Source organism: Salmo salar, chromosome 01, assembly GCF_965601325.2.
Source record: "Salmo salar chromosome 01, fSalSal1, whole genome shotgun sequence".
In the NCBI taxonomy this organism is placed as follows: domain Eukaryota; kingdom Metazoa; phylum Chordata; class Actinopteri; order Salmoniformes; family Salmonidae; genus Salmo; species Salmo salar.
The window spans coordinates 33,179,426-33,201,838 of NC_138291.1; the positions used below are offsets into that span (position 1 = coordinate 33,179,426).

General features: G+C 43.2%; 1 protein-coding gene across 3 annotated transcripts in view; it reads left to right on the forward strand.

Moving 5' to 3' along the window:
* pdss2 (prenyl (decaprenyl) diphosphate synthase, subunit 2) overlaps nucleotides 1-5,965 on the forward strand; it is a 52,105-nt gene extending 46,140 nt beyond the window's left edge. For all 3 annotated transcript variants that reach the window (XM_014192265.2, XM_014192248.3, XM_014192256.3), the window contains 3 exons: nucleotides 3,767-3,898; nucleotides 4,571-4,603; nucleotides 5,605-5,965. In XM_014192265.2, coding sequence (XP_014047740.1) covers nucleotides 3,767-3,898; nucleotides 4,571-4,603; nucleotides 5,605-5,760 — 321 coding nt within the window. In that variant the 3' untranslated portion in view covers nucleotides 5,761-5,965. The remainder of the gene's footprint in view (nucleotides 1-3,766; nucleotides 3,899-4,570; nucleotides 4,604-5,604) is intronic.
* Nucleotides 5,966-22,413: the final 16,448 nt, after the last annotated feature.

The window sequence follows — 22,413 nt, forward strand, 5'->3', positions numbered from 1 at the left end:
CAGACAGTCAAACTGAGCAATCGGGGGAGAAGGGCCTTGGTCAGGGAACAATCTCTGTAGCACTCCACCAAACAGGCCTTCATGGTAGTGTCCAAACAGAAGCCACATCTCAGTAAAATACACGACAGCCTGGTTGGAATTTGCCAAAAAGGCACCTAAAGGACTCTGACCATGAGAAACAAGATTCTCTGGTCTGAAGAACCAAGATTGAACTCTTTGGTCTGAATGCCAAGCGTCACGTCTGGAAGAAACCTGGCACCATCCCTACGTTGAAGCATGGTGGCAGTATCATGCTTTCAGCGGCAGGGACTGGGAGAAAAGTCAAGATCGAGGGAAAGATGAACTGAACAAAGTACAGAGAGATCCTTGATGAAGACCTGCTCCAGAGCACTCGGGACCTGAGACTGGGGTGAAGGTTCACCTTCCAACAGGACAATGACCCTAAGCACACAGCCAAGACAACGCAAGAGTGGCTTCGGGTCAGGTCTCTCAATGTCCTTGACCTTGAGGGGCCCAGCCATAGCCCAGATTTAAACCCGATCGAACATCTCTGGAAAGACCTGAAAAGCGTCAGGTCTCTCCAGAGCATCATACTCGAGGCTTTAATTACTGCCAATGGGGCTTCAAAGTACTAAGTAAAGAGTCTGAAGACTTAGGTAAATGTAATATTTATTTTCTAAAGTCTAAAAAACAGTTTTTACTTTGTCATTATGGGTTGTTGTGTAGCTTGATGAGAACAAAAAAACTATAATACATTTTAGAATGAGGCTGTAAAGTAACAATGTGGAAAAAGTCAAGGGGTCTGAATACTTTCTGAATGCACTGTGTATACAAAACTAGGTGGACACCCCTTCAAATTTGCGGATCCGGCTATTTCAGCCACACCCGTCGCTGACAGGTGTATAAAATTGAGCACACAGCCATGCAATCTCCATAGTCAAACATTGGCAGGAGAATGGCCTTACTGAAGAGCTCAGACTTTCAACATGGCGCCGTCATAGAATGCCACCTTTCCAACAAGTCAGTTAGTCAAATTTCTGCCCTGTAGGCCACACAAGCTCACAGAACGGGACCGCCGAGTGCTAAATCGTGTAAGAATCGTCTGTCTTCAGTTGCAACACACACTACCGAGTTCCAAACTGCATATGCAAGCAACGTCAACACAAGAAATGCTTGTGGCCGAGCCGCCTCACACGAGACTAAGATCACCATGCGCAATGCCAAGCGTCGGCTGGAGTGGTGTAAAGCTCGCTGCCATTGGATTGTGGAGCAGTGGAAACGCGTTCTCTGTAGTGATGAATCACGCTTCATCTGGCAGTCTGACGGACAAATCTGGGTTTGGCAGATGCCAGGAAAATGCTACCTGCCCCAATGCATAGTGTCAAATGTAAAGTTTGGTGGAGAAATAATGGTCTGGGGCTGTTTTTCATGGTTCGGGCTAGGCCCCCTGTTCCAGTGAAGGGAAATCTTAACGCTACAGCATACAATTACATTCTAAACGATTGTGGGAATCCAACTTTGTAGCAACAGTTGGGGAAGGTCCTTTCCTGTTTGAGCAGTGCCCAGGTGCACAAAGTGAGGTCCATACAGAAATGGTTTGTCAAGATCTGTGTGGAAGAACATGACTGGCCTGCACAGAGCCCTGACCTCAACCCCATCAAACACCTTTGGGTTGATTTGGAACACCGACTGCGAGCCAGGCCTAATCGCCCAACATCAGTGCCCGACCTCACTAATGCTCGTGTGGCTGAATGGAAGCAAGTCTCCGCAGCAATGTTCCAACATCTTGTGGAAAAACCTTCCCAGAAGAGTGGAGGCTATTGTTGAGGACCAAATCCATATTAATGCCCATGATTTTGGAATGCGATGGTCGACGAGCAGGTGTCCACATGCTTTTGGTTATGTAGTATATGTCCTTACGAACTCCTAGTCCGTAGTCCTTCAATCTCTGTAAGGTCGTATCCAAGTTCAGGAGATGGTCTTCTTCGTCTTTCCCGGTAATGAGGTGTCATCCAGGTAGCATTGTACTCCTGGCAAGATCTTGTCCATCGCCCTCTAGAACAGCACCGTCGCACTTGGGATTCCAAATGGTAGATGAGAGTACTTGAAGAGCCTCGTGTGTCACGATGGTCAGAAGCTCCTTTGACTTTTCATCCATGTGCATCTGCAAGTAGGCCTGGCAGAGGTCGATCTTGCTGAACCTTTGACCCCAGGTAATCCTGTGAAAAGGTTGTGTGGTAGCAGATTCTGCTTAGTGGACAATTCAGGGTTAACGGTAAAGTTAGTCTCCACATATCCTAATTCCACCATCTTTTTTTACGGACTGGTACGATGGGTGTTGCCCATTCACTCACGCTGACCGGCTCCAGTATTTTGTTCTTGACTTTTGGTCTTATAGCATAAGGTACGAGTCGTGCTTTCAGAAACGTTGGTTTGCTGTCTAGCTTAATGCTAAGCTTCAATGTAATGTGTAGCATGAAATACAACTCTCCGTTAAAGATTTCTCTTATTTTCAGTTGCAACTCCCTGCACTTTTCCTGATGAACTCAACTACTGAGCCTCTTTAGCAGCTAGTTCCATGGACACAGACTTAAATGTCCTTTGCCAGTGTCAGATTACTTGCAGTCAGTCTCTTTTGTGTAGCTTCACGCCATAGCACACATACTATGTCTCTAATGGTGTCATTTAGAACATAAAGAAACTAATCAGAGCACTGAGTTTAATTAACAAAGCAGCAAACATTATCACTGATTCTCCCTCTTCCTGATTTCTTCTGTGGAACCTAAATTTTTCAGCAATAACTAGTGGTTTTGGTGAAAAGTGTCCTTTCAGTATTTCCACAGTATCCCCATATATCTTATTATCTGGCCTGTGTGGCTGTAGCAGACCGCATAGTCAATTAAATGTCTTTAGCCCCATTAAACAAAAAAAATGTAGGCACAATTTTGTCCTCATCAATGTCATTTGCAAGAACTAAATATTCAAACCATTCTGTATATGAGCTCCACACTTTCATTAAACTGTCCAATGTTTAACAATTCTAGCAATTTTTCATTTCTCAATTGGCTCCTGATTGTCACTCACTTGAATATTTTCCTCAGTCATGTGATCTTCATCCACTTCACTTATTGATGTTTCATCCTTAAATTTCCCCAGTTCTTCCTCGCATGTCCATTCCTCCCTTTTTAATCACTTTTCTCGCTTCGACATCCGTCTCAAATCCTTTTCTGCCGTCCATGACAATGCAAGCTCTCTCTCTTAGCTAGCTCGACTATGCACTTGCCTCTACTAGTAATACACTGTCCTAACATTAGCCTTAAACTTGTTAAAACCGACTTCTTCCAGACAAAATAGTTCCCATAGGTTCAGACTCGTTGCCAAAGTTTCATTATTTCTTGTGAGTTTCATAATAATGACACGGGAATCAATTTATCTAGAACATGCTCAGTCTCAACACATAAAGCCCCATGATGCTATGCGGCACAACCCCAATACACCACACTGCAGGAAACCTGAAAGATTGGCTTTGCTGAAAAGGAATCATGCTGAAATGTGAGTGAAAAGGACATAATAGTACAGCTGATTCAAATAGTCAACTCCTCATCAAGCTTTGATTATTTTAATCAGCTGGGTAACACTAGGATAACAAAACGTGCACCCCTTGGGGTCCCCAGGACCAAGTTTGGGAAACGCTGTAGTTGGTGACATGTAAGGATCATGATTAGGCTGTCATGACTGACTAATGCTGTCATTTCCCACTCTTTAGTTGAACTCTGACCTGCAGCCATTTGTGAAGAACAGTTCAGCAGGCCCAGTAACATTCAGTTTGAACTCTGCTCCCGTGGTTTTCCACCGGCAGATCGTGGGGCAGGAGAGATGGCGTCATCAGCTGCAACAGGTACTGAACCACTTATCCCGTGCCATTACTTTTCCCCTGACAGTTTAATTGGTGTGTGTGTGTGTGTGTGTGTGTGTGTACACACACACACACACACACACACACACACACACACACACACACGGTAAAGATCTACACCGAGTGTACAAAACATTATGAACACCTTCCTAATATTGAATTGCACCTCCTTTTGCCCTCAGAACAGCCTCAATTCGTCAGGGCATGGACTCTACAAGGTGTCAAAAGCATTCCACAGGGATGCTGGCCCATATTGTCTCCAATGCTTCCCACAGTTGTCAAGTTGGCTAGATGTCCTTTGGGTGGTGGACCATTCTTGAAACATACGGGAAACTGTTGAGTGTGAAAAACCCAGCAGCGTTGCAGTTCTTGAGACAAACCGGTGCGCCTGGCACCTACTAACATACCCTGTTCAAAGGCACTTCAATCTTTTGTTTTGCCCATTCACCCTCTGAATTGTACACTTACACAATCCATGTCTCAAGGCTTAAAAATCCTTCTTTAACCCATCTCCTCCCCTTCATCTACACTGTTGAAGTGGATGTAACAAGTGACATCATTAAGGGATCATAGCTTTCACCTGGTCAGTCTGTCATGGAAAGAGCATGTTTTATACTCACTGTAATGTCTTTCCCTTTTTCTCGCTCTGAACAGGCAAAAACTATTGGAACTATTGACTATACAAAGGTAAGCAGGGTGGATGTACATACATACAGTGGATGTTTTATTATTGTGGTATGGTGGCAAGGTTGGTTGCAAGACTAAGATGCTTAGAAACGGTTGACATCCGCTCTAACCAATCTTAAGTTTGAAATTTCCTTCCCAAAGTCAGTTGGAGGGAAAGGAGGGAACAGATGGGGCGCAGGAAGAAACAGAGGTGGTGGGGGGGGATCTCTGGTCACGTCTGAAACCAGATCGTGGGGGATTAGGTACCTAGGACTATTTGTGGAGGAGACAGCGACGGTGGCATTGTCAGAGTCTCCTTCATGAGGACAGGAGGGGGGATATGGGGAGAATGTATCCTCCTTAACGGCACCCCAGTTATTGTAGTTACTCTAACTTCCATTTCCATATAGATTAGTATTTAGAATAGAATACATTTGTTCTGCTTGCCTGGGCTTTTACTCTGAAATGTATATTGTGTCAAACACTAGGTGTACCCTGTGCACTGCTCCTCTTAGTCGTAAATGTAATGCAGTCTGAAACCCTGAAGATGGTCTCATTCAGACCATATTTTGGAAATATCTGCCACCTGTTGTTCGACATAAGAAAGTTGTGGACAGAGAAGGACAGGGCCTTTCTGGGAAGTAATGGAATGTGGAGAAGATCCTTGGAGTGTGCCGTGTCCCTGTTTTGAAACTGACGAGCGTGCAAACACATTAGCGCAGTGGAGCAATGCTCCCTGCCTGCTGTTTTTTTAAGCGAAGGCCCACAGGGGCTTTTCGGTCTCAGAATTCATTAGGTAGAACGCCCTGAGCAAAAAATATGTCCTGACAGAGCTAGAGCAGCAGGGGGGAAAGACACCTAAGATTACTCAGTGTGTCTGGGATGAGGGGTTCTAATGACCAATGTACAGTTTTGTTATGACCACTGCACGTTGCATCCTCCGCAGTCACAATAGGCTGCTCATTTCAACATTTGCTTACATTAAAAAAATGCTGTCGTCCTATGGTCTCTTCCTGCAACAGCTGCGGTCCACGATCAAGTTGGAGGAAGGTGTCACCTCGACAATGGACCTGTGTCGTTACCACGGCAACAAAGCTCTGGAGTCCATCCAGTGTTTCCCTTCCTCTGAGGCACGCTCAGCTTTGGAGAACATCGCGAGCACTGTCACAAAGTTCTGACCCCCCATTACCCTGTGGCCTCAGGATGAATTGCACCATCAATTGATGCTCAAATACACACAAAATAAAAACAATCTTTGTTCTATTTAAGCCAATCAGTGAGCAGAACTCAGTCCTATAGATGTTTACCAGAAATGAAACTACAGATTGCCCTTTTCAAAACGCCATTTAACTGTTTGCTATTAAAACAGTTCCTATCCAGTCATCTGAGTTATTTTATTGTGTTTGCTACTATTACAACTTTGCTATGTCACTGTGCAATAAAGAAATAAAATCTAGGTGGGGAAAAATGTCAAAGCTTTCCTTGGCCCTGCCACGAGAAGCACACTTGAAGCTCCGCAAGCAGTAATTATTAATGAGGTCCATTCCCGTGACCTGCAGCAAATGGACAGGAAATGCAAGGGTATTGATTGGGCCGCTGTGCGCTGCGGGCTGGCGCCAGGGTGGTGGCCTGTGGTTTCCCAGGCACTCTCGGCGGGGACAGCCAAGGTGTGAAACTGGGTAGAGGAGCGTCACCACTACCAACAGTGTCTGTCACATGCGGCCCGGCCTGAAGGGCACACGGCAAGGAGGGGGAAAGGACAGAGGCTGATCCAGGAATGCAGAGGGCATTTCAAATACAAATTTGGATCTCAGTCGATGGTAGTTTGTGTCCACTCCCGCTATGTTTTTGGCTCTGTTAGGTTCCTTCATTCAGTGTGTACAAGGGCAAGCCTCCAGCCAATGATTAAATATTCATCCATGCTGTGAGCAGTCAGGAGGAAAGAAACATGGGAAGTTAAAGGTACCTGCTTTGGGTCTTCTTCAAATAACTAAAACTAAGAACATCTTTGACTGAGAACATTTACCTGTTCTTGAGATCCTTGCCACAGGGCTACAGGGCCTGAATTACATGTGTGGATCTCTAGTTAGCACTAATCTGTAAGGACTCGATTCTAACTTCAAGGCAGGGAGGTTGCATTTTAGAAGGCTCCATACAGAGGCACAGCTCCATGTACAGTATCATACATCTGAAACTCAAGACTCTGGTATTATTCATAGAGATGATTTTTGTGGTTTGCCGTCTGTCACACCCAGACTGCTCGGCTGTCAAGAGGGCTGAGTTTACATAAATGTTGGAGGGGGCAGCAGGCATCAGCTACCCCCCGTGGGTGGGTGTCTGTGTGTTGTAATTACAGATGGGGCACAGTGGAGAGCTAGCCAGCGCAGCAAAACAGATTCCATTACAGCGTCCCCACATCATGCTCCTACAGACAGAGGACAATACCACTTCAAAGTCCACAAAACAGAGACTTCAGACTTCAATGAGTGTGTTTGAGGGGCAGAATCTTCAAATGCCACTCAAATGAAGATGAGTACTCTGGCCTTGTCTACTAACATCACAGCATATTTGAAGTAAACCTCTACTCTCTGACAGGAGTGTCCCAAAAAGGGGGGGACATCCATCCATTGGTTTGCCTGCATTCTAGACCAACTTAAGACCTAGGCTACCCCTTTGCCTTGCATTTATTATTATATTTTGTAGGCATTGAAAACATGATACGTAAAAAGAAATCTGATCCATAATAGTGGGATATTAGACTTAATTAGTATTTTTTTTACAAGTGAACACCTGTTAATAACATCACATGGCTGACTGATGGATGAAATCACTCAGTGCAATAGGAGCAATATGCTATTCTCTCTTCTACAGAAATGAGCATATTGTCCAAAAATGGCATTTTAACGAGCACTTCTCAGTGTTAAGTGCTGAATCCCAGACCCTCTTTGCAAGCCTTCGCTTCAGTGATCCCCGACTCGGCTTTCCAGCACAGGTCTCGCGCTTATTGGCTGACAGATCAGACTGCTGCGCCACACGCTGCCACTGAACCAGCTCATTACCCAAATAATGACTGTCGCACCATCTCAGTTGCAGTGTCTTGTTATATACCCAACAGACACATTTGTGACCAGTCAGTGCTAGAACATTGGGTACTAGAGTGTGCGTGGATGTTAGATATGTTCTCTACAGAAAGAGATCAAGTTGTGCTCCCTACATTGTGACGGCACCAATTAATTACATTGCTTTGTTAACTTGCAGAATCCATACGTAATGCCATGGAATTTGGGTCTGGGATTTGGAACCTGTCCAATAGGGTCATTTCTATACAATTATTTATATCCATTAGGTGACACATTTTGCCTCGAGCAACCCAGGAGCGATAGGTTCTTATGGGGAGATGAATTGGTATTGCTTGCCTCTTCATCTCGCCTCCTTTTGAAAAAGGTCAAAAGGTAATCGAGGGGAGGAGAGGAAACGTAGAAACAAAAGCACTTGTGCTTGTGTTAAATTACTCCTTGTCCACTAGCGCGTCATCAGGAAAATTACTTTTTTACAGAGAAGGAATCCCAAAATATGAGTTGTGGTCAAAATAAATGTAGCTAGTTGTGCCAGACATTTTATAGATTCAAAATGATAGGGTACTTATCTTTTTTAACTTGCTTTTCTAATCCGATATAACAACCGCTGTTTCAAGGGGGGTGAGGTTTGTACGTTTGCCCACTGACAAAGAAATGATCAGTCTATAATTTTAACGGTAGGTTTATTTGAACAGTGAGAGACAGAACAACAAAAAAATCCAGAAAAACGCATTTCAAAAATGTTATAAATTGATTTGCATTTTAATGAGGGAAATAAGTATTTGACCGCCTCTCAATCAGAAAGATTTCTTGCTCCCAGGTGTCTTTTATACAGGTAACAAGCTGAGATTAGGAGCACTCCCTTTAAGAGTGTGCTCCTAATCTCAGCTTGTTACCTGTATAAAAGACACCTGTCCACAGAATCAATCAGATTCCAAACTCTCCACCATGGCCAAGACCAAAGAGCTATCCAAGGATGTCAGGGACAAGATTGTAGACCTACACAAGGCTGGAATGGGCTACAAGACCATTGCCAAGCAGCTTGGTGAGAAGGTGACAACAGTTGGTGCGATTATTCGCAAATGGAAGAAACACAAAAGAACTGTCAAGCTCCCTCGGCCTGGGGCTCCATACAAGATCTCACCTCGTGGAGTTGCAATGATCATGAGAACGGTGAGGAATCAGCCCAGAACTACACGGGAGGATCTTGTCAATGATCTCAAGGCAGCTGGGACCATAGTCACCAAGAAAACAATTGGTAACACACTACGCCGTGAAGGACTGAAATCCTGCAGCGCCCGCAAGGTCCCCCTGCTCAAGAAAGCACATATATGTGCCCGTCTGAAGTTTGCCAATGAACATCAATGATTCAGAGGACAACTGGGTGAAAGTGTTGTGGTCAGATGAGACCAAAATGGAGCCCTTTGGCATCAATTCAACTTGCCGTGTTTGGAGGAGGAGGAATGCTGCCTATGACCCCAAGAACACCATCCCCACCGTCAAACATGGAGGTGGAAACATTATGCTTTGGGGGTGTTTTTCTGCTAAGGGGACAGGACAACTTCACCGCATCAAAGGGACGATGGACGGGGCCATGTACCGTCAAATCTTGGGTGAGAACCTCCTTCCCTCAGCCAGGGCATTGAAAATGGGTCGTGGATGGGTATTCCAGCATGACAATGACCCAAAACAGACGGCCAAGACAACAAAGGAGTGGCTCAAGAAGAAGCACATTAAGGTCCTGGAGTGGCCTAGCCAGTCTCCAGACCTTAATCCCATAGAAAATCTGTGGAGGGAGCTGAAAGTTCGAGTTGCCAAACGTCAGCCTCGAAACCTTAATGACTTGGAGAAGATCTGCAAAGAGGAGTGGGACAAAATCCCTCCTGAGATGTATGCAAACCTGGTGGCCAATTACAAGAAACGTCTGACCTCTGTGATTGCCAACAAGGGTTTTGCCACCAAGTACTAAGTCATGTTTTGCAGAGGAGTCAAATACTTATTTCCCTCATTAAAATGCAAATCATTTTATAACATTTTTTACATCCGTTTTTCTGGATTTTGTTGTTATTCTGTCTCTCACTGTTCAAATAAACCTACCATTAAAATTATAGACTGATCATTTCTTTGTCAGTGGGCAAATGTACAAAATCAGCAGGGGATCAAATACTTTTTTCCCCTCACTGTAGATTTCAAAACTCTTCCGCATAGGATACACTTGTGCATCCTCCGCCAGAGGAGGTAATCGAGGAGAGGAGCAAACTTCTCCGTTCGCCTATTAATGAATTTACACTTCTACATTTGGCTTTCAGTTTCTGGGTAACAGAGGATGGAGGAGTCTAGGAGGATGGACTTTTATCCAATTGAGAATCTCCCATTGCCTCCTCTTGTATAGCCTCTTTAGCTTAAAGGGCAGTTCAAATAATTTAAAATGGTAGAATAGTAGTTGCCTTTTGTCTACATAATGACTTAGGGCTCTATTTGATCTGAAGCGTTATAGATTCCGCTACAGAAAATTAAAGCCAGTGTTTACTGTGAATGCAGTCACCGCTAAAACAATTCACGGATTTAATAGATTAAAGCCTCTAGTCATCAGAGACAGGTTGCTGTCCACATGCATGAATGACCTTACAAAACTGGATTTGTATTGTTAGATGTTGACATATTCCTTAGATCAAAGGGTTATGATGTTGGATTTGGGGCATTTTAAGTGTGAAATAAATAAGTTAAAAAACATAGCACATATTATACATGTTAGGTCAGGGATAAGATATTTAATTAAGTTCGGCTGACTTAAAGGGCCATGGGAATCTAACGTGGACCCCATAGAACCATTTCATTACCTCCACCCTCTGTTGTAAATACAATTCTGTTTAAAACCACAGTAGGGTGACAAACCATATAGTAATGTTACTTTTTATGTTCAATTTGCAAGTGGAGCTGAAAAGGGGGTTGTTGATTGCAATGTGTATTAAAGGGGTTTATAAATCAATTTCATTGATGTTTTCATTGTCGTAGAATGGTTTATAAACAAATTATGCATTCAATCACAAATGTTTAGGTAGGCTATATAGTATCATGGAATGTCATTCCATAAGAACACTATAATTTACTTTGTGCAGGTGAAAATGTCATGGGATGCATTTTCTCCATTGTTTACATTTAGTTTGTGGCCCACTCTGTGAAGGAAATGGTGTTTAACAGTTTTTATAGACCCCCCCCCCCCCTTAAAAAAGAATAATAATCGAACACGTCAGCCACTCACATGGTATAGACTTCCGATCACTGTCCATGGTGCTGAAATTGCTACTTCTATGCGGCTGCTTATCGAATTGATGATAGGCTGTCTGTGGTGCCAGGGCATGTATCCTATAGCTTTTCTTTAGCAAATGGATAATTGTTTATTGGTAGGCCTATTTGGTTGTCATTTTCTCATGTTAAGCCTAACATTTCAAGAAGCTATTCACGGTGTCGTAATGCTGACATTTAGAATGCTGGCTGGCGGCAATAATGTAAATTACTTCTTCAGTAATTAAAGTTGGATTTTTGTTTCGTTTTTTTTACACCTTTTTACACCTTTTCCTCCCCAATTTTCGTGATATTCAAATTGGTAGTTACAGTTTTGTCCCATCGCTGCAACTCCTGTACGGACTAGGGAGAGGCGAAGGTCGAGAGCCATGTGTCCACCGAAACACGACCCTGCCAAGCCACACTGCTCGCTTAACCCAGCCGCACCAATGTGTCAGAGGGAAAACAGTATAACTGGTGACCGTGTCAGTGTGCATGCGCCCGGACGCTGGAGTGCGATGGGACAAGGACATCCCGGCTGGCCAAACCCTTCCCTAACCTGGATGACGCTGGGACAATTGTGCGTCGCCTCATGGGTCTCTCGGTCGTGGCCGGCTGCAACACAACCCGGGATCGAACCCGGATTTATGCGCCTCTCGGGAGGCCCATAAAGTTGGAAATTCAAACAATGTAGATCGTAAAATACATTTCATGCAACAGCATACTAATCAGCTACTGTACCAATTGTCCTGTATAGCATATCTGAACCTGCATGACATGAGCCGTCCTCGCACTCTCGCCCAGCTTCCATAGAAAGTTGTGGTGTGTAAAACCAGTCTAATGCCAACTAATAGTCAGTCCACCCTCAAAGCACTAGCTTGCTAGGGATTGTTTCATTATGCAGTGTAGCCTACTATATATATAGCTATATAAAGTATTAAGCTGCTATATAACAATTACACATCAAATAGCCTAACAATTCTCCTTAAGTGTTTCTTTTTTTGTGTTTCTTTCTCAGAAATACGTTTCTCTGTCTGTCCTCTTCTATTTTTTTTTCTACGTGGAGGGCTATAGTAGCTACAGTATGCGACTGCATTGCCTTGCATTTTTCTGTGCAAATGTTTTCACTACGGCCTGTAGGCCAAGTTGCGGTCCCAACTGTTTTCTATAACAAGTATTGATAATTCTTTCCTAAGACACTATGCATTATATTGTGCATGACTCTACAAGGTGTCAAGTGTTCCACAGGGTTGCTGGCCCATGTTGACTCAAATGCTTCCCACAGTTGTGTCAAGTTGGCTGGATGTCCTTTAGATGGTGGACCATTCTTGATACACATGAGAAACTGTTGAGCATGAAAAACGCAGCAGCGTCTGGTCAGGGGCGAAAATCTGATATCAACTTTGGAGGGGACAATGAGGGGGACACCAAAAGTAGTGCTGTAACACATAGCCTACATTGTAATATGGTAAATGTACATTGAGGAACCAAAGAAATAAGGCATTTGCCGTACCCAAATCTACACAACTAATCACAACAGCAATACCATTGCCTTTAACAAATCTTAGTTCAGTCACCAGTTTAAGTTGAGAGTGGGGGTATCCATGGCATTTTCCAATTATGTTCCTATTTTACAAGTCAAAAAAATTGAGAATCTTTCATAATGTTGCCAAACAAAGACTCAACAAACTTACCTGAGACTCCCTGTCTCTGCCAGTCTGTCCCTGCATATCTGTCCCCAACTCTGCTGTCTGTGTGCCATCTGTTGCCTGCTCTGCCTAATGACATCATTGTGAAACATTTCCATTAGAATTTCATTTCTTTCTTATGAACATTTTATCAACTAGTCTTTGAGATATTAGGCTACTAGGGTTCTTACTTTGCGTTTTGGTGTACTGAAAAATACTCTGATGTCCGTCTTTTATTTTTCTGCCATTTTTCTACCTGGCTGGCTGGCTACACACACACACAGTGTGTAGGTTATTTACAGTAGGAGATGGGCTTCTATCATCTTATCTTTTATCATTCTATTTGGGCTTCGATCTAAAAGGTAGCTAGCAAATGTGAAACGGATTAAAATGACAAGAGTTGACAGCTGTATGAGTTCACCATTTACACAACATATGCTGCAACCTTTTGTAATTTTAATAGTTTGTTTCATATTGGCTGGCTTCCAACAATAGCTGAATTTGCAAAGCTAGCGAGCACCAATTCCGTTTCAGTGGTGTTTGCTATAATCTTTGTTACCCGGGTTAAATAAAGGTGAAATAAAATAAATAAATAAAAGTTCCCTTGCGACAATTTAGCTTTTGCAACGAGACCATTAAATATGTTTAAGACAATGGTAGAAGAGAGTGTAGTTCTGTTCAGTTTGGACTTCAGTTTATCGCTAACCTTATCACAGGGACTTTGAAGCACTAACTTACATCATCTGCATGCTGATCTTGGAATAAATTGACGATAGCAAAGATTCCATCTTTGACGAGGCCACAAATGGAATAATTACTAGCTAGCTTAATAGTTAATATTTGCCCGCTAGCTCTGCATATTCAGCTAGTGTGTGTGCGCGATTGACTGGATTAACCTCACGTCAGTTACGTTCATTGAGTGCCTTTCAGACAGTGGATACCACCCCTCTGTTACCTTGCCAACTAAGGAACTGGCAGTGGATCAAACCATTGTGAGGCAAAGGGTGGGGGGGGGTCGCAATCTTTTGAAACTTAAAAACGCGCTATTAACCTCTTGGGGCTAGGTGGGACGCTAGCGTGCCACCCGTGGTGCACTCCATCAACAGCAGGTGCATTTCAAGAGCGGCAAATTTGAATCCAAATAAATGTCAAAATTCAAATTTTTCAAAAATACAACTATTTTACACCATTTGAAAGATAAACATCTCCTTAATCTAACCACGTTTTACGATTTCAAAAAGGTTTTACGGCGAAAGCATAAATTTAGAGTATGTTAGGACAGTACATTTACAAGAGTTGTGTGTAATGTTTTGTCAAGTCAAAGACAGGGTCACCAAAACCATAAAACCAGCTAAAATGATGCACTAACCTTTTACAATCTCCATCAGATGACACTCCTAGGACATTATGTTAGACAATGCATGCATTTTTAGTTCTATCAAGTTCATATTTATATCCAAAAACAGCGTTTTACTATGGCATTGATGTTGAGGAAATCGTTTCCCTCCAATAACCGGCAGTCAAGTCAGCGTCACAAATTAAATAATTAAAATTAGAAAACATTGGTAAAATATTATATTGTCATTTAAAGAATTATAGATTTACATCTCTTGAACTCAATCAACTTGCCAGATTTAAAAATAACCTTACTGGGAAATCACACTTTGCAATAATCTGAGCACTGCGCCCAGAAAAATACGCGTTGCGATACAGACTAGACGTCATGTTGGGGAGATCTAAAATCGAAAATACTATGTAAATAATCCATTACCTTTGATTCTCTTCATCAGATGTCACTTCCAGGTATCACAGGTCCATAACGAATGTAGTTTTGTTCAAAAAAGCTCATCATTTATGTCCAAAAATCTCCGTCTCGTTAGCACATGATGTAAGCCAGCCGGACTTCTCGTCATGAACGAGGGGAAAAAATATATTTCCGTTCGTTCAAACATGTCAAACGTTGTATAGCATAAATCATTAGGGCCTTTTTTAACCAGAACATGAATAATATTCAAGGTGGACGAATGCATACTCTTTTATAACGTATTGGAACGAGGGTACCCAACATGAACTCCCGCGCCAGGTGTCTAATGGGACATCATCGTTCCATGGCTCTTGTTCGGTCAGATCTCCCTCCAGAAGACTCAAAACACTTTGTAAAGGCTGGTGACATCTAGTGGAAGCAATAGGAAGTGCCAAAATATTCCTAAGCCCCTGTGTTTTTCAATGGGATAGGTTTAAAGTCAATACAACACATCAGGTATCCACTTCCTGTCAGAAAATGTCTCAGGGTTTTGCCTGCCAAATGAGTTCTGTTATACTCACAGACACCATTCAAACAGTTTTAGAAACTTTAGAGTGTTTTCTATCCATATATAATAAGTATATGCATATTCTAGTTACTGGGTAGGATTAGTAACCAGATTAAAATCGGGTACATTTTTTTTATCCAGACGTGCAAATGCTGCCCCCTAGACCCAACAGGTTAAGTGTCTATAATCAGCACAATTGCTTTCATTGCGTATTAATATTATTTAAATTACATAGTTAGGTTTCAGTGATATATTGGGGGGGAAAATCATATTTTTCCCAGGATGGGGGGGGTCGTGTCCCCCTCGTCCCCCCCGGGATTTCCGCCCCTGCGTCTGGCACCTACTACCGTACCCCGTTCAAAGGCACTTAAATCTTTTGTCTTGCCCATTCACCCTCAATGTCACATATACACAATCCATGCCTCAACTGTCTCAAGGCTTAACAATCTTTCTTTAACCTGTCTCCTCCCCTTCAGCTACACTGATTTAACAAGTGACATCAATAAGGGATCAAAGGTTTCACCAGGTCAGTCTGTCATGGAAAGAACAGGTGCTCATAAGGTTGTGTACTCAGTGCATGTCCATTGCGCTGCACACAATTTATGCATGCTAAGATATACCAGAGACTGTTGATATAGCAACCACACAACTCAAGCGCCGGTTCACCAGTATGAACGAAATCGGAAACCGCTTGTTTTGTTTCAACCCTCAAGAACTGTTGTCCGCTAAAGATGATCTGTTTGCATCTGCCACTTTATTGGCTGTCCAGTATCCAGACGACCTGTCCCCAGAGCTTCCTATACAGTTCATCGGTTTCTGTAACGTGTTGAGGCCGGCAATTAAGGATAATGAGAGGCTCAATTAAAGATGTTTCAGAACTGCTTATTTGAAGCACCACTCCCCTCTGCCAAGTTTCCCTGATGTTGCTATGGCAATCATGCTGTTTTTAACCATCCCTGTAACTTGCTTCGGCGGCGAGATCATTTTCTCAACAAAAACTTTTTAAGAACTAGGCCTACCTAAGAAGCATTAGGCTCTCGGTCTGATAAGCTCACGTTATTACGAAATAATTCTCATTATTATGAGAAATATAACATTATTTCGAGAAAGATGTCCGGTTGCATGTCAAGGTGAAATAGCCTTCTATGCTGAAACAGTAGCATTGGGTACTTGGCAAGCAAGGCATCCTCTCATGCACAGGTTGACATTATGGCTGGTGTGCTTGAGTTGATCAACTTTTATTTCCTCCTCCGTTTGAGGTATTGGGAGATATTCATGTCATTGAGCAATATAGATGGTGTTGTAATTAGTTTACGGAGAATTCTGAGTTCGAGGCTCTACAGCAGACGGAAAAAAACGAATCTGACCTCCTTGACCGATATGGGCAGCTTCATGGATACAAACTGATGCGGGATATATGGTTACCCAAAATTCAGTCTGGTGTTTACGTCATATTCTAGACCCCCATGGAGTGCGCATTTGGGCAGAAGTCTTACTTTCACAACCATGATGACATAGAGGTACATCTTAGGTAGGTTTCCTTTTTGTCATATAATTTCACATTTGGAAGGAGCATTGAAATAATTAGCTAGCATGATATAATTTCTAGAACAGACATATCTAGCTAGCAAGCTATATGAATGATGCACTGAAATTAACTACTCGAGGGGGATCACTATGATGGCTAATCTCAAGAACAAGCAAGCCCCTACCTGAGAAGCATGTCCTCAATGCATCCAGCATTCTACTCAATGCATTGTCAATGAGCGCTGATTATCAAAAGTGCATTTATAGTGGCTTGTAAATAAAATGACATTGCAAAAGGAAGCATAAAATTAGTAAGAAAACCTTTTGACATCGTCAGATTGACAGTATAACTAACCCAAGATTAGACCACAGCCTGTAAATTCCAATGTGAATAAATGGGTCATAGTGGACAGAACAAGCAAGGAGGGGGGGGGGGCAGAGACGTGCACGAGCTAGCGAGATCCTATTGGCGCATTCTAGCATGTACAGTATTTGCATATTTCTGTTAGGGAACACCTACTCTGAAGTGCGTGTGTGCATTAAATCAATTAACCCTTGCACTCCTAAACAACTTCAATTATTTTATTTTGGCAAAGGGTAAAATCTACAAAATACAGTCCACTCTGTAACAGATTCTAGTGTTGGGAAAGGAAAACGGTATTAAGATCAAATGTTTCATCAATGAGAACATTTGTATAATGCCTACCAAAATCCATCATGCTCCATCTTCTCCCACTGCCGCCCACTGGGCTTCCTCACCACCATATATGGCTGTATCACATCCGGACGTGATCGGGAGTCCCATAGGGCGGCGCACAATTGTCCCAGCGTCGTCCGGGTTTGGCCGGGGTAGGCAGTCATTGTAATTAAGAAATTGTTCTTAACTGACTTTCCTTATTTACATTACATTACATTACATTTAAGTCATTTAGCAGACGCTCTTATCCAGAGCGACTTACAAAATGGTGCATTCACCTTATGATATCCAGTGGAACAACCACTTTACAATAGTGCATCTAAATCTTTTAAGGGGGGGGGGTTAGAAGGATTACTTTATCCTATCCTAGGTATTCCTTAAAGAGGTGGGGTTTCAGGTGTCTCCGGAAGGTGGTGATTGACTCCGCTGTCCTGGCGTCGTGAGGGAGCTTGTTCCACCATTGGGGTGCCAGAGCAGCGAACAGTTTTGACTGGGCTGAGCGGGAACTGTGCTTCCTCAGAGGTAGGGGGGCCAGCAGGCCAGTGGTGGATGAACGCAGTGCCCTTGTTTGGGTGTAGGGCCTGATCAGAGCCTGAAGGTATGGAGGTGCCGTTCCCTTCACAGCTCCGTAGGCAATCACCATGGTCTTGTAGCGGATGCGAGCTTCAACTGGAAGCCAGTGGAGAGAGCGGAGGAGCGGGGTGACGTGAGAGAACTTGGGAAGGTTGAACACCAGACGGGCTGCGGCGTTCTGGATGAGTTGTAGGGGTTTAATGGCACAGGCAGGGAGCCCAGCCAACAGCGAGTTGCAGTAATCCAGACGGGAGATGACAAGTGCCTGGATTAGGACCTGCGCCGCTTCCTGTGTGAGGCAGGGTCGTACTCTGCGAATGTTGTAGAGCATGAACCTACAGGATCGGGTCACCGCCTTGATGTTAGTGGAGAACGACAGGGTGTTGTCCAGGATCACGCCAAGGTTCTTAGCACTCTGGGAGGAGGACACAAGGGAGTTGTCAACCGTGATGGCGAGATCATGGAACGGGCAGTCCTTCCCCGGGAGGAAGAGCAGCTCCGTCTTGCCGAGGTTTATTTAAATAAAGGTTAAATAAATTTTAAAAAGTGAGTGGAAACGCCAACCAGAAACGTCACACTTATACATCCGGTGAAATATCTGGCTCATTGTTCTATGTGGTATAACGTTTATAGCTAGCTAACATTGAGGGGACACCACCGGATGTTGGCTAGCTAACATTCCTAGCTATTTTTGACAAATTTGTCACCCCTCCCTAGGATGTCTGGAGAATTTTGTACTGCAAAAATGGGTTGAATGGCCTGCTGGGAGTGATTTTGATTGGATGTTACATTTAAAGAACCCTCCCCCACACACCCATAGAAGGTGTGCTGTGTGTTATATACAGTCGAAGTCAGAAGTTTACATACACCTTAGCAAAATGCATTTAAAAACTCAGTTTTTCACAATTCCTGACATTTAATCCTAGTAAAAATTGCCTGTCTTAGGTCAGTTAGGATCACCACTTTATTTTAAGAATGTAAAATGTCAGAATTTATGATTTATTTCAGCTTTTATTTCTTTCGTCACATTCCCAGGGGGTTAAAAGTTTACATACTCAATTATTATTTGGTAGCATTGCCTTTAAATTGTTTAACTTGGGTCAAACGTTTTGGGTAGCCTTCCACAATAAGTTGGGTGCATTTTGGCCCATTCCAACTGACAGACCTGGTGTAACTGAGTCAGGTTTGTAGGCCTCCTTGCTCGCACACGCTTTTTCAGTTCTGCCCTCAAATTTTCTATGGGATTGAGGTCAGGGCTTTGTGATGGCCACTCCAATACCTTAACTTTGTTGTCCTTAAGCCATTTTGCCACAACTTTGGAAGTATGCTTGGGGTCATTGTCCATTTGCGACCAAGCTTTAACTTCCTGACTGATGTCTTGAGATGTTGCTTAAATTATGTGGATATATTGTCCTTCCACATGATGCCATTTAATTTTGTGAAGTACACCAGTCCCTCCTGCAGCAAAGCACCCCCACAACATGATGCTGCCACCCCCGTGCTTCACGGTTGGGATGGTGTTCTTTGGCTTGCTTTCACATGCTTTGCTTGCTGTTTGGGGTTTTAGGCTGGGTTTCTGTACAGCACTTTGAGAATATCAGCTGATGTACGAAGGGCTATATAAAATAAATTTGATTTGATTTGATTTGATTTGATTTGATTTGCTTGCAAGCCTCCCCCTTTTTCCTCCAAACATAACGATGGTCATTATGGCCAAACAGTTCTATTTTTGTTTCATCAGACCAGAGGACATTTCTCCAAAAAGTATGATCTTTGTCCCCATGTGCAGTTACAGACCACAGTCTGGCTTTTTATGGCAGTTTTGGAGAAGTGGCTTCTTCCTTGCAGAGCGGTCTTTCAGGTTATGTCAATATAGGACTTATTTTACTGTGGATATAGATACTTTTATACCTGTTTCCTCCAGCATCTACACAAGGTCCTTTGCTGTTGTTCTGGGATTGATTTGCACTTTTCGCACCAAAGTACGTTCATCTTTAGGAGACCGAATATGTCTCCTTCCCGAGCGGTATGATGGCTGCGTGGTCCCATGGTGTTTATACTTGCGTACTATTGTTTGTACAGATGAACGTGGTACCTTCAGGCGTTTGGAAATTGCTACCAAGGATGAACCACACTTGGCTGATTTCTTTTGATTTTCCCATGATGTGAAGCAAAGAGGCAGTGAGTTTGAAGTTAGGCCTTGAAATACATCCACAGGTACACCTCCAATTGACTCAAAATATGACAAGTAGCCTATCAGAAGCTTCTAAAGCCATGACATCCTTTTCTGGAATTTTCAAAGCTGTTTAAAAGGCAGAGTCAATTTAGTGTATGTAAACTTCTGACCCACTGGAATTGTGATACAGTGAATTATAAGTTAAATTATCTGTCTGTAAACAATTGTTAGAAACATGACTTGTGTCATGCACAAAGTAGATGTCCTAACCGACTTGCCAAAACTATAGTTTGTTAACAAGAAATTTGTGGAGTGGTTGAAAAATGAGTTAACGCTCCATCCTAAGTGTACGTAAACGTCCGACTTCAACTGTAAGTCACCGTCCGGGTAGGACACATTTTGTAGAGAATTGATGCATTTGCTCATTTCAAGTTATCAAATGTGGCCGACAGTCTGCAATTCATATTTATTGAAAGTGGATTATGCTGGTGAAGTCAAACATCACAACAGGTTCTAAAACCGCTCTTGGTTCTATTTTTGACACGCTGCAAGTCCCACCTCTCCCATCTCCTCATTGGTTTTTAGAAGCACATACCCACGTGGGTGATTTTAAGATGAACTGAGGTCCACAGTCCAGTTGGTGGTGGTAATGCACCTTAAAGTTGGTTGCAACCGCCATATAAAGTCAAAGAAGAAGACCGAACGAGGAAAAATTACTAAAAACTAACTCGGTTTACCCTTTTATCTGTGGAGTAATTGTCAGAGTAGAGGACCTTGTGCATTTCAGGTAAAATAACAACCCAATGTTTAAATTCTATGAAAAATTAGCTAGCAGCAGCAAGCTAGCTAAATGGCCCTGAGTGTGTCATGTGTTTCGCTCTTTCCCCAAATTAATATAGTTGCTTCAGAGTTCGTTTCGATATTTCAACATGCGTGTCCTGATCGTGTCTGGTGTGAATGGCCAAAATCAACATGCACACGCGGATGCTCGCCCAGTCTAGTCTAGTCGGCATGTAATGAAGCCTGTTTCTTTGTTTTTTGTCCTCAGACATGGAAAGTTGTGAGACTGTTTGCAGCTGAAGAGAGGTCCCAATGAAAGATCTAATCAAACTATATGTCACATGCGCCGAATACAAGTGTAGACCTTACCATGAAATGCTTACTTACAAGCCCTTAACCAACAGTGCAGTTCAAGAAGAATTAAGAAAATATTTACCAAATATAATTTATTTTTAAACTTTTGCTTAAGTAACACAATAACATAATAACGAGGCTATATACAGGTGGTACCGGTACCGAGTCAGTGTGCGGGGGTACAGGTTAGTTGAGGTAATTTGTATATGTAGGTAGGGGTGAAGTGACTATGCATAGATAATAAACAGCTAGTAGCAGCAGTGTACAAAACAAATAGAGAGGGGGGCGGGTCAATGTAAATAGTCCGGTGGCCAGTTGATACATTTTTCAGCAGTCTTATGGCTTGGGGGTAGAAGCTGTTAAGGAGCCTTTTGGTCCTAGACTTGGCGCTTTGGTACTGCTTGCGGTGCGGTAGCAGAGAAAACAGTTGGGTGACTGGAGTCTCTGGCAATTTTATGTGCTGTCCTCTGACATCCTCTATTATATAGGTCCTGGATGGCAGGAAGCTTGGCCCCGGTTATGTACTGGGCTGTACGCACTACCCTCTGTAGCACCTTACGGTCAGATGCGGAGCAGTTGCCATACCAGGCGGTGATGCAACCGATCAGGATGCTCTCGATGGTGCAGCTGTAGAACCTTTTGAGGATCTGGGGACCCATGCCAAATCTTTTCAGTCTCCCGAGGGGGAAAAGGTTTTGTTGTGCCCTCTTCACAACTGTCTTGGTGTGTTTGGATCATGATAGTTCGTTGGTGATGTGGACACCAAGGAACTTGAAACTCTCGACCCGCTCCACTACAGTGCCACCGTGGAATCCAATGTCCCAGGAGACATTTCCATACAGGATTTACCCCAGTGTTTTACCCAACAGCTCAGACTTTTCTGTTTCCATCTACGCAGGCCGGCACACGCGTTTCACTAAGCCATGGATCCAGCGGACCTGCTCTCACTTGGGGCCAAAGCCAGGCCACTGGTACTTCTCGACTAGCATTTACATAACAATGGCTAACTGTGAACTAGAATACCTTCTCACAAAGCAACTGTGTATACCAGCAGTATTTTTGTATAAAACATTTACTAACATAGGTAGGCCTAACTATATGCCATGAGTTATATGTGGAGGCCTACCTATGTTAGCACATGTTGTATACACAAATACAGTTAAACAACACACACAATGTATAAACCTATTACAATTGGAGCACGCCAACCTTGCTGGATGTCAGCTGGGTGTGCAGGGCTCTGTCTCAGCCCAGCAATAACACACCTGATTCAACTTATGAAACCTAATGTGTTGATAATCAAGTGGGCTATTGCTGGGCTGGAATAGAAGTCTGCTCACCCAGTAGATCAGGGATCAGTGG